The 13,508-nt window shown below is 42.4% G+C and overlaps 1 protein-coding gene across 2 annotated transcripts in view; it reads left to right on the plus strand.

Annotated features, from left to right (window-relative positions):
- LOC137522986 (septin-2A) overlaps positions 1-13,508 on the plus strand; it is a 186,784-nt gene that overhangs the window by 65,329 nt on the left and 107,947 nt on the right. For both annotated transcript variants that reach the window (XM_068243170.1, XM_068243163.1), the window contains one exon: positions 13,152-13,286. In XM_068243170.1, the coding sequence (XP_068099271.1) occupies positions 13,152-13,286 (135 nt within the window). The remainder of the gene's footprint in view (positions 1-13,151; positions 13,287-13,508) is intronic.

Genomic DNA, 13,508 nt, shown 5'->3' on the forward strand with positions numbered 1-13,508 from the left:
CAAAACAACAGAATTTCTAGATAAAGTGTGACTGTAATGTCTGTTATACCTGAAAGATTACTTCCATTGTTGTAAGGAAAAGAACAATTCCCTGAAGAACAGCTGTACACACTGCCAAGGTGTTGTTAGCACCTTGTGTGTTGCTGTATCTGAACTGGGAAGGTACAGCTATGCTACAGTAAATGATACATTTGCATGCAAGGAAAGACTTGCAAGTATGGAGGTATAGTGCTGCCCATAATTATTCATACCCTGACAAATGTTACTTAAAGTTACTTTTATTCAACCAGCAAGTAATTTTTTGATGGGAAATAACATAAGTGTCTCCCAAAAGATAAGACAGTGGAGGCATTATTGTGGAAAAAAACATGTCTCCGCTTTTATTTACATTTGAGCAAAAAGTGTCCAGTCCAAAATTATTCATACCCTTCACAAACTGTCACAGTCTGTGGGAAAATCCAAAGTTCTATACCATTCCAAATAGTGCAAGCTGTTCTAAAGCATCCTAATTACCCTGATTAATTGGGAACAGCTGTTTTAATCAATTCAACAGGTGAAAACAGCATCTCTCTGCAGTTGGTTTGTGGATAGTCATGGCTAAGGGTGGTCATACATGGTACAATTTTTCATTTTTTTTCGATTAGCTAATTTAGTTCGATTATTCTGTTAGATCGAATATAAAGATTTTTCCAGCATGTCCGATCTGATTTTTCTCGAAAAAACGGGATAATCGTTCGAATTTCTTGATCGAAAAAAAAATATTTTCAACTTTCATTCGATTCGATCATTTAGATCGAATAAACGGGATAATCAAACGTTTTTATTGTACCATGTATGGCCACCATAAGACAAAGCAGCTCAGTGAGAACCTGCAGCTGCGCATTGGGTCTGCTCACAAGTCAGGAAAGGCCTACAAGGCCATTTATAAATGTTTTCAAGTTGCAGTGGCTACAGTTCAAAGTATTATTAAAAAATACAAGATGTTCTGCACCGTGGAAAATCTCAGAGGTCGTGGTCAGAAGCCAAAAGTGACACTTGTGCTGGCCAGGAGGATAGTAAGAGAGGTGAAAAGGATGACCATCCTGGTGAATCTGGGCTCTGCTGGTGGCAATGTCTCAAGCCAGACAATCCAACGGACACTGGACACTGCTGGGTTCCACGGATGCAGACCAAGGAGGCCACCACTTCTCCAGATAAGGCACACAAAAGCTCGCTTGGCTTTTGCAAATGCTCATCTGGACAAAGAAGGTACTTCTGTGTTATGGTCAGATGAAACAAAAATTGAATTGTTTGGTCACAATGTTTCCTTTTTTTGGCGAAAATAATGAGAAGCCTTACATCCAAAGAGCACCATCCCCACTGTCAAACATGGTGGTGGGAACCTATTGCTTTGGGCCTGTTTTTTTCCTTTAACCTCCAGGACAGGTCCACCACGAGAACGACAGGCTCCTCCCAGGAACAGGAAACGTCCAGATAGAGTACTCTATAAATCTTTGTCCAACCCCTCGATCACCAGTTGACGTTTCCTGTTCCAGCGAACAATGAGTGCTCTTGTCGCTCGCCGGTCCGTCAGACCAGGTGTGTTTGGGACCCGGTTGGCAGCGAATGGTGGACCTGCCTGGAGAGGTGTTGTGGTCCGGAGGGGAGAAAAAGGAAGACTACCTTCTCCCATGGCTGTCCTGGCTGCCCAAGTTGCGGCGGATCCGGAGGACACGCGCGGCGTCCATGATTCCCCTAGAGCGGAGGCTAATGGCACGCCGGAAGTGACACGGGAAGTCATGCGGGCCTCCAGAGGGTAGGCAGCTGATTGCCCTCAGTAGAGGCGTACGTGTGACTTATTTCCGCCCTTACGTTGCGTCACTTCCGGTCGCGTGGGTGAAGAGACGCCGGAAGCCCGCATGGTTTGCCAGTTTGTGTGCTGAACGGAGCGGGATGGACGCTAAGCAGGAGCCAGGAAAGTTAAGCGTGGCGGAGGCTTGGTGACCTATATGGTATGAGCTGTACGCCTGGGCCGCGTCTGTACTGAGGTCTGTTATGTAACTATGAGACTATACAGTATAACGTTAAACAGCCTGCTTAGCGTCTGATCTGAGGTCTGTAAAAGCTATGCATAGATAGTATGCTGGTACAGATTATTCATATGGATATTGCTATAGTATTGCCACATAGATATGTATATGTGTATAATGATATGGAAATCATTTGTATATGGGCAATTATGAATACTATATGCTGAGATATATATATAGAGATGGAAATCTGATGCAATTGTGTATATGATAGATCTCTTAATGTTCCTGCTCTCCCTGGTAAAAGTTACTATCACTCTTGATATATGGGCACCAGGGTGTTTCTTCCTTTTAGTTTGAGAAAATGAATGACATTGTGTTTGTTATCTGATTGTTGTTATAGGGCCCGGAGCCTAGTGAGCCGACAAAGCCAAGGAGGCGGTGCCTGCTCTGTGATGCAAAGATGGCCCATAATTATAATAAGCAGTTTTGTCAGCCTTGATTAGTAAAGTTAATACAAGAACAATCAGGGGGTTTAAAGGAGGAATTAATGTCAGCTGTAAAAAAGGAAATGGCAGACACAATTAAATCTTTAAAAGAGGTATTTGCCTCTGCTATCCCCCAGCAACAGAGGCAGTAGTTCCGGGTACAAGTATAACAATACAGGCCGTAGAGACACCAGGTGCAGAGTCTCAACCTATAAAACATAAGAGTAAAAGTACAAAGAGAAATATGATATCTTCCTCTGAAGAAGAGGATATGGAGGGTGAAGAGGAAGATAATGATGATGAATCAGACTCTTCTGCTAAAAGTATTGACAGCCAGACGGAGGTTAAAAAGATCTCTAGGTTTAGGTTTCCGGCGGATGAGACGGAACAGCTGATCTTGGCTATTAATAAGACTTTAAATATTGAATCCAAGAAATCTGAAGAAATATCGATGCATGATAGGTTGTATCAGGGGATGGAGCCAAAGGAATCATTAACTTTCCCTATACACAGATCTACAAAAAGTACCATACTGAGTCAGTGGAAATACCCAGACAGAAAGTTGTTTGTCAAAGGGATTTATGAAAAGGTTTCCGTTTACAGGCCAAACGAGGGAGCAGAAGCAGTGGATGCGCTCAGTCAAAGCTGGATATTCGACAAGGGTTATGCGTTTCCACCAATACAACTGATTCCTCGAGTTTTACAAAAGTTATCAAAGACCAAGACAGTCGTAATTATGGTAGTCCCGGATTGGCCAGGAAGAAGCTGGTATCCACTGCCACTAAAAATGAGGCTGGAAGGTCCAGTGAGAATTCCGGACAGGGAAATACTAGCTCAGGGGTCAGGAGGAACTGGAAGCTTTATACCAAATCTAAACCTGTCAGCCTGGCTTCTGAGAGGTCCCCTTTAAGGAGAAAGGGAGTTTCAGAGAGGGTTATCAGAACCTTGTTAGACTGTAGGAAGAAGGTAACAAGGAAGATATACCTTAAATATTGGAAAACCTTCAATATGTGGCAGGAAGAGTCAGGGTTCAAGGGTGAATTAGTACCAACGGTTTTAGAATTTCTACAGTAGGGTGTAGAGAAAAATATTTCATTAAGTACTTTAAAGGTACAGGTAGCAGCAATATCTACCTTTTTGGATGTAAGGTTAGCAAGGGACCCCCTTATCATTCAATTTTTCAAATCAGTGGAGAGAAAAAAGCCTAGGTTGAATAGAAGAGTTCCCAGTTGGCATTTATCCTTAGTTTTGAAGGTACTAAAGAAAGAGCCTTTTGAACCCATATCAGAAATTCCCTTCAAACTTCTAACAATGAAGATGGTGTTTCTCATAGCTATTACATCGGCTAGACGGGTGAGCGAGTTAGAGGCCCTATGTTGCGATTATTTTTTATTTATATAGCGCCAACATATTCCGCAGCGCTTTACAAAGCACAATAAGACGACAAGGGGAACATAGATACAACTAACAAATGTACAGCAGAGTTCCAAGCAGCACAAATATTGTTACAAGAACAGTAAACATTAGGAGGATGACCCTGCCCTTGCGAGCTTACAATCTAATGGGTAGTGGGGGACACAATAGGTAAGGGGGTGGAGGATGGATGAGGCAGTGATTCTTTGCCTCTCATTACATTGTGACAGACAAGTAAATAAGGGTATAGAATGTTATAAGCTTGTCTGAAAAGGTGTGTTTTAAGAGTGCGTTTGAAGATGTCCAGGTTTGGAGCATGACGTACAGGCTGTGGAATAGAGTTCCAGATAAGGGCTGATGCTCGTGTAAAGTCCTGGATGCGAGCATGAGAGGAGGTGATCAACTTAGAGGCCAGGAGAATTTCTTGGGAGGAGCGAAGGTTGCGGGAGGGACAATATCTTGAGATTAGTGAGGAGATGTATGGAGGAGACAACTTGTGGAGGGCTTTGTATGTTAGAGTCAGGAGTTTAAACTGGATCCTCTGGGTAATGGGTAACCAGTGGAGAGAGTGGCACAGTGGGGCTGCATCGGAAGAGCGTGTGGAAAGGTGAATGAGGCGGGCCGCTGAATTTAGAAGGGATTGGAGAGGAGCTAGCCTGTTTTTTGGTAGGCCACAGAGCAGGGTGTTGCAGTAGTCTAGGCGGGAGATGATTAAGGCATGAACAAGCATTTTGGTGGCCTCTTGTGTGAGGAAGGGACGGATACGGAATATATTTTTGAGCTGGAAATAGCAGGTGGTGGTTAATGAGGCAATGTGAGGTTTAAAGGAGAGCTCTGAGTCCAGTATAACCCCCAAGCAGCGGGCCTTAGTGGTTGAGGTTATTGGGGTGTTGTCTACTGTTATGGTTGCAATTGGTGGGGGTGTAGATAGCAATGGCGGAAAAATCACAATTTCTGTTTTAGTCATGTTGAGTTGCGATGAGCCTGTTTGTATAATCCTAAAAGATGAAGTAATACTGAAAACCTGTGATGAATTTCTACCTAAGGTTACTACAAATTTTCATAGATCCCAAGAGATTGTATTACCATCATTTGAAGAGGAGCCGGGGTTAGATGTAAGAAGATGTCTTATATGCTATTTAGAAAGGGTAGCGGAGTTTAGAGACTCTAGAGCCTTGCTAATCAACACTTCAGGTGCTACAAGAGGAGGTAAAATGTCGAAAAGATCTATAGCTAAATGGATACAATTATGCATAGAAGAAGCCTATAAGATTACAGGGAATACGGTACTAGGTACAGTTAGAGCCGATTCAGCTAGAGCAGCTGCCACTTCATGGGCTTACAGAGCGGGTGCTACGCCAGAAGAGATCTGCAGAGCAGCTACGTGGTCAAGTTTAAGCACCTTCTCTAGACACTACAGAATAGACCTGATGTCTGCAAGACAGCAATCATTTGGAAGGAAAGTTCTGCAGGCAGTCAGCCCACCCTAAATTGGTAAGATTCTTGCTCATCTTCTCGTGGTGGACCTGTCCTGGAGGTTAAAGGAAAAACCAATGTTAATTACCTGGTAACATCCTTTTTAGTAACCTCCAGGACAGGTCCGTAACCCACCCGATTAAGGATTAGATGTATATATAAGGATTGAAATGTATATGTATATGCTGTATGGATATTAAAACCCTTTTGTTGCAGGTGAACAGTACTTGGAATTGACTGGTGATCGAGGGGTTGGACAAAGATTTATAGAGTACTCTATCTGGACGTTACCTGTTCCTGGGAGGAGCCTGTCGTTCTCGTGGTGGACCTGTCCTGGAGGTTACTAAAAAGGATGTTACCAGGTAATTAACATTGGTTTCAGCCAATGGAACAGGGAACCTAATCACAGTAAACGGCGCCATGAAAAAAGAGCAATACATAAGGATTCTCAACAACATCAGGCAGTCTGCAGAGAAACTCGGCTTTGTGCACCAGTGGACATTTCAGCATGACAAGGACCCAAAACACACAGCAAAAGTGGTGAAGAAATTGTTAGCGGACAACACCATTAAAGTGAACCTCCAGACTAAAAATCTACTCAGCAGCACTGAAAAGGCTTGGTGTTTGTTTAACACTTTCACAGCATCAGAACTTTGTTTTTCTTACCTTAGTCTCATTTTTAGCTGCATTTTTAGCTAAGCTCCGCCCCATCCAAGAAAACTGCCTGGGCTTTTATCCCCTGATCCTGTGCAAAGCATGATGGGATTTCTGATGATGTTGTTCTCGTTGCCTAGCAAAGGGGAAGGGTGTTTAGGACACAGGACAGTTGGAACTGTGTCCCATGCTCCCGGTCACCTCCTTTCAACCAAAAAGATGGCTGCCCTCATGAAATCACAAACATTTGCCTGTTCTTTTAAAACTGGGTGGGTAAGAGATTATATTATATATCTATTTTATTTAATATAACTAATGTAACTTAATGACAGTATGTCTGTTTAGGCAGAGTCCTGACTGGATTCCAATTGAGAATCTGTGGAGGGAGCTAAAGATCAGGGTGATGGCAGACCCTCCAACCTGAAAGATTTGTACCTCGTTGCTAAAGATAGATGAATGAGCAAAAATTCCTGTGGAGACATGCAGAAAGCTGGTCTGCTATTATAGGAAGAATTTGATTGCTGTAATAGCTAATAAAGGCTTTTCTATTGATTATTGAGAAGGGTAAGAATAATTTTGGACTTCACACTTTTTGCTCAAATGTAAATAAAAGCTTAGAAATGTTTTTTTTTTCCTCCACAATAATGACTCGAGTACATCGTCTTATTCTCTTTAAGGAGACATCTATGTGATTTCCTGTCAAAAAAATTACTTGCTGGTTGAATAAAAGTAACTTTAAGCCAAAATTTGCCAGGGGTATGAATAATTATTGGCAGCACTGTAGGTGGGCTCTTTGGCAGAGAAAACACTCTAGTGGTAGGATGGAGGAAGGGAAGGAGAGAGAGAGAGAGAGAGAGAGAGAGAGAGATTGATTTTAAAGCTGTCAGCTGAAAAAAAAACCCCAGATACTTACCTGTGAAGAGGGAAGGCTCTGGGTCCTATAGAGCCTTCCTGTTCCTCTCAGGGTACCCGCGTTCCAGCACTGTCACCTAATTTCAATCCCCCATTGCAGGAAGCTTCGAGAGCCTGAGTGCTTCGGAAGATGAGTGGCTCCGTACAGCATGAGAGAGCATGCTAGTGTAGGTGCAGTATGGAGCTGCCGGTCTTCAGGAGCATTCAACAAGGAAGAAAGCTGGCACATCCAAAATCCATGTTTATTGGTTCCATGTAAAAATATGGCCAACGTTTCGGAGAAGCCTTTATAGGTAGCAGCAGGAGGAAGTGAGGCTATACCAGTTTAAAGGTAATTGGACTGGTTGGGTAATATTTCCAGAATTGGAATACTCCATCCTAAGTTATATTTAAGCAATTAAGAGCAGCGCCCTCTAATTTCTATAGTTTCGGAGAAGCCTTTATCAAGGCAATTATTTGCTCTGAGGCAAAGATCTGTCTGCTGCTGTGCAAAAGTTGCTGCATAGGAAGTTGGGAGTTTGGCTCCTCTAACACTCGCTGACAGCGATGTGCATTCAGTGGGATCAGCAGCATCCCATTGAATGCACATCGCTGTCAGCGAGTGTTAGAGGAGCCAGACTCCCAACTTCCTATGCAGGAACTTTTGCACAGCAGCAGACAGATCTTTGTCTCAGAGCAAAGCATTGCCTTGATAAAGGGGTCCTACGCGTCTCTGAAATGTTGGCCGTATTTTTACATGGAACCAATAAAGATTGATTTTGGATGTGCCAGCTTTCTTCCTTGTTGAATACTGCATAGAGTGTGTCATCCCTCTATTCAGCTGTCGCACTCCCCTTAAAGACTATGTGTTTGATCCATTAGTGAGTGCGAGACAATACTACCAATGTGATGTCTTCAGGAGCACTCGGGCTCCGGTGGCTTCTGAAGACTCCTGTGGCGACACAGAGCAGTATTCAACCAATCAGTCGAATACTGCTAACAAGGATGACATTGCTGGAATGAGGAGACCTTGAGAGAAACGGGAAAGCTCTATACGAACCAAAGCCTTTTTTTTTTTTCTTTTGTTCAGTTGACATTCACTTTAATGCAGTGGTCCTCAAACTATGGCCCACAGGTTGAATGCGGCCCCCCAAGGCATTTTCACTTGCCTCCAAACACAAGATTTATAACTTTTAGATGTGGCCCACTGCACCTTTAAATATTGGAAGCCAGCATATAGAATAGCCGTGCTGGCATCACCCATCCACATACTGTAGAAACCAGTGAGCAGTAATTTGCTGGCTTCCAATCTAATTCTGCATCAGGTAACACTTCTGTCCAACTGGAGGGCAGGTTGTCATCTGGGTATGCTTCACTGTCGGGTGCACAAAGACGTTCTTCAGGCCCTGCATGACTGAATGGCTGATGCTGGGAGTTCTCCTCCAGGCATGATTGGGTGAAATCAATACTTAGATTCAATGTAAAGTTTTTTAAATATCATTAAACCACAAAAGTTTGGGGACCCCAGCTTTAATGCGTTGTGATCAGATGGTAGCTTGGTGGCCGTTTGCTACATAATTAAATCACAGTTTGTTACATTTGTCTTGCAGATTGATGTTTTATAAGATCATACAGTAATCTATTTGTGTTACCACATTATAGACCCAGAAGAAGCATTCTTTATTTTGAGAGATGCACAAAGTGTCATTTAATTTTGTCTTATGTAATTATTTTTCTGCTGCTGATCTTTAACCTGAATTTGCAACGGAAATAAATGGGCTTGTGATACGATTTCCTTTCTCTGTTATACTTATCTAGTAGTAGATTCTCTTCCTTTTGCTGTAATTTGAACTTGCTGTCCTTGTATAGCTTGGATCATGTACAATGCATATCAGACAGCAGCTTGCCAAGTCCTGACTTGATTCTGCTCACCGACAGATGGCTCCATAGTTTTTGTAAACCTCCCTAAATTCTAGTTACATTCAGAGCAATAAGGACTTGTTCATAATGTAAGGTCCCTTTTCCACTGAAGGTGCTTCGATCGACTTTTTGGATCTCATGCGTTTTGCAAGTCGCAAAGACACTGGCAAAATCATGTATATCGCTGTGCCTCTTTACTGTGTTTAGTTTCTGTGTGTTTTTAAAAATGCAGCTTGCTGCATATTGGTGTGATTTGCCTTTAGGTTTCCATTGCGTGAGATGAATTGAAATCTGCAAACCCACTATAAAAAAAAGCGCATGGAAGTGCACAGCACAAATTTGCATATGGTTGCAATAGCATTTTGCAGTTTTCAGTGGAAAAGGGCCCTAACATGTGAGTATGTTACAGCATATATTCCTGTGCAGTGCAGTCGTATTCCTGTGCAGTGCAATTCCAATACTTTTCAACCACATTGAATTGGACAGTATGTTGCCAGTCATTTTCTCAAGATACCATGTTGGCTTTTTTTTCTTAGAGCGTGTGGATCTGAACTGTGAGCAAACAGATTATAACTAAATCATTGGCAACTGCACGGTAAAATCCACGATATTGTTCATTTCTGTATGGTGAACAGAGGCGCCAAAAGAATAAAACATGCTAAAAAGGTTAAAAATGGCTTGGAAGGTAGCGGTGGACTAACCTCCTTAAAGCAGACACATTAACTGTCAATTTTAAAAAGACATACATTTATTAGATACTCCACAGACTGCTGCAACGCGTTTCACAGGTAAAGTCCTGCTTCTTCAGACAATGAAAGGGGTAGTATAAACAGTATACCCTCAAAGATGCACCAGGCGCCTCTGTCTTTATATTGTTCATGGTGTGTAATGTACCTCTGGGCAGGTGCTGATGTATGTCTTGGGCTGTGTGTATCTCATGTTGAGACTCACTGCTTAATCAAGGATTATGGCATACATTATTTCAACCTATCTTGTTTTAATGTTTTTATACAAGCACAGTCATCTCAAAAAGTTCCCAAAGTAAAATGCAAGATGAGTGTGCCTTCAAATTGACATGCAAGACGTTTTGAAGGAAACCATCTTTGTTCCCTCAAAACCTGGCTTTGCGGTTTTGGCCTCTGTAGTTTTTGAACCACATGCCTGGAGTTAAATTAGTCACAACACCTGACCCACATCGTGTTGTTGGGTCCTTGATTTACAAAGTATTACAAGCATAGTGTCTGCATAGCAGCCAGACAAGTAGAACTTCTACAAGGAATTCCATAATGACATCTCACTCATTTGCCCACAACAAATTACCTGTAAGGATGTTTAAAACAATTGCACAATTTATAATATATGGTTATAAGAAGTATGTTTTACCTAGTGTAAAATGCACTACTACTGTATATACTCATGTATAAGCCTAATTTTTCAGCCCAAAAAATGTGCTGAAAAGTTACCCCCTCGGCTTATATGCGAGTGAGTTGAGCAGAATGGATGGTGGAGCAGGCTTTGTTAAGGTCAGAGGAGCGCAAGGATCTTGCACTAGTGATCCTGCTCTTACCAGCTGGCTCCCAGCTGTGTCCGTGCCCCTAATCCACATGGTGTGCAGAGTGCGCTGCTCAAGACTACCTGTGTCCCCTGGCTTGTGGAGAGGAGCGTGCAAGCAAAGTGTCAGTGGTGCAATGTTTGGGGATTCTTCCTGTGTGGCATTTGCGGTCTCATATTTATGACCCCTGCTCCACCATCCATCTAGTGGCATCTTGAGACACAAATATCATCCTTGTGGCACATCTGGCTATGGGGAGGGGTGGCTGACTTGTACTACTGGGGGCACATCTGGCTACTGTGGAGTGGGCTATTCTGGGGGGGGGGTGCTTATATGTGGGTCAATCACTTTTTTTTCCTGGTTTCTAAGGGGAACGTGGGTACCTCGGCTTATACACGGGTCGGCTTATATGTGACTATATACAGTAACTACTTTTCTCCTTTGTCTCTAACTGTATCTGACAAGTTTTGGATTAATCCATCTGCTCGTGTGGGGTTCTCCGTATTTACTTTATTCTTTAGAAAAACACTCTATGGAAAGGATCTAAATAAAGGAAACAGCCACCATTTGTTCTTGTTTACACACTACTTTTTACAGATGGACTGCTTATGAAACTAAAGAAAACCCTATCAATTCCCTCCTGAGGAGATGGACTAGTCCAAAACCTAGTTCTGCTAGATTTTTACTGCCTACTGTAATAGACAGCAACATAGGAAAAAAAGTAATTTAGAATGCATTTTAATCTGGAACAAATGCACATCTTGGACATATACATACACATGTATTTTAAATGTTACAATTTTTCATAATAGCGGTCCTTTAAATGACTGAAGACTTGTGTTGATCTATGTGTGCAGCAATTGTAATCAAGTGGGTTAAATTTGTGTTTTATTCCATCATTAATGTTTCCTCCTAACATTAGGCCAATCTCTCCTCCGTACATACACACGTACTATCATTCATACTGCATTAAAGTAAAAGATCACTCAGAGGTTGGTCCATGCCTGTATGAGCAGCTCTCATCCAGTGTCTATGGCCAACCCTGGCCCTTGTTCTCAACAGACAAAAATATTTATGTAAGTATTCACTCTGGGTCACATAGTTTTATTATCATGGCTTTATGTGTGCCTTAAGCGGGGTTCTGTTTACTACACAATGTATGGATTTTCATCAGGAAGCCTTAGCAGTCCTGAGCTGTCTCATTTCCTGAGTTGGAATGCTTGTGATATTGTGGTAGGAGAGGGATGATCATCTGTTAGCACAGCTGGCTCTCAGCCTTATTCAGCACTGAGTTTTCTATTACACAGTGTGGCCATTTTATTGCATTCTAATACACACCGCCTGCAGCTCAGACTGGGTCCCAATAAGCCTCACTATCTGTCATACCAGGACTGCAAATGTTTTTCCATCAAAATAAAGACGTATCATGTGCACTTCATTATACCTGCAGCATAAGAAGCTGGGGAACAGCAAAACAGACCTTCTACCGTAAGTGTGTTCTACAGAAAAGAGTATTGTTCAGTGCAGTATCATTGGTCGATAAAGCAGAATAATGAAACGTAACTTCCTGAGCATTACACCGCTCAGGAGGTTTTGCCATTTTGTGCCCGCCAGTCCCGGACAGCTCCGGTCTTCACTATGGGGAGGATCGCACATGACGTCGCTGACATCATGACGTCATGCGCAAACCCGATCCTCCCCATAGAGAGACCGGAGCAGTGCAGGGAGGCTGCGCGATCGCTGGATCCAGGGGGGGTGATGTATAAACAGGGGATCGGGGGGGGAGGGGGGGAGGGCGAGGATCGCAGGGGAACGGCGGGTGCCTGACACTTGTACTAGCTAGCCTAGTGCTAGCTATAGGGTTTACAGTCATTTGTGACAACAAATTTATTATGGGGGACTCCTGGGGCCACAGAGCAGTATGCCCGACACAGTGTCGGGTAAACCGCTAAGGAGGTTAACTGATGCACTGAACTTAAAGAGAACCTGAACTGAAAATAAAAAGTCAAAATAACCATACACAGGTCATACTTGCCTCCCATGCAGTCTGCTCATCAATCTCTTTCTCCTCTCCTGCATCCCATTTGTTTACTGTGATCAATGGAATTCTCCCTCCTCCATTTTGAAAATGGCGATTACCCCATAACAGCTTCCTGGGTAACACACTGTTACACTGTAATATCGCCCACTTGAGCCATAGGGAAACATGGACATTACCTTACACATTCAGTTATAACTGACAGCTGCTGATATATAACTGACAGCAACTGGTATATTTTGAGTTCTGACAATATATTGTCAGAACTGGAAGGGATCACTGTAAGAAGATAAACTTTTGAGAGGAACTGATGAAGAGCTTAGTATGTAATATTCATTTGCAGCTACGTCATGTATTTATTTTAAATAATTTTACTTGCTTCCGGTTCCCTTTAAGCTTGTGGTGAATAAGACTTGAGACACACTGCAGAGCGCTTTTTGATCCATTATTGCTGCATTTGCATTTTTTTAAATGCTCCCGTTGACATGCATAAAAAAATGTGGCAAAGTTGCCATTATCATGATTTTTTTTGATAATGTTTGATTTTTATACAAGTCAATGGACAAAATTTAGATTTTTATACAAGTCAGTGGATCAAAAAGTGCAGTGTGTCTTAGGCCTAAGGAAATGTTTTAAAAAATCTAAATGAGTTGTTTTTCTTCTTTTTAATTAGTCAATGATGCTGACAATTGTATTTTTTCCACTTGTAGTTTCAAAACAATAATTCAGTATATAGATAACCAGTTTGAGCGCTACCTCCACGATGAAAGTGGTCTGAACAGACGGCACATCATTGATAATCGCGTGCACTGCTGCTTCTACTTCATCTCGCCGTTTGGACATGGGTAGGTTTCTGCTATTCACATGGTTCAGGTCAGCTGTGTGTGGGAAATGGGAGTGCTCTGCAGTGCTTGCTATGGGTTCCAGTGGTGAGGTTGCAGTAATAGTAGTAGGACAGACATGGATACACAAGGCATACTGTAGACTGTAATGTAAATCACAGCTATAAAGAGGTCGATTTTAGCCATCGATCGATTCTATAGAATCGATCAGAAATTGATTCTTTC

The sequence above is a fragment of the Hyperolius riggenbachi genome, chromosome 1 (assembly GCF_040937935.1).
Source record: "Hyperolius riggenbachi isolate aHypRig1 chromosome 1, aHypRig1.pri, whole genome shotgun sequence".
NCBI classification, from domain to species: Eukaryota; Metazoa; Chordata; class Amphibia; order Anura; family Hyperoliidae; genus Hyperolius; species Hyperolius riggenbachi.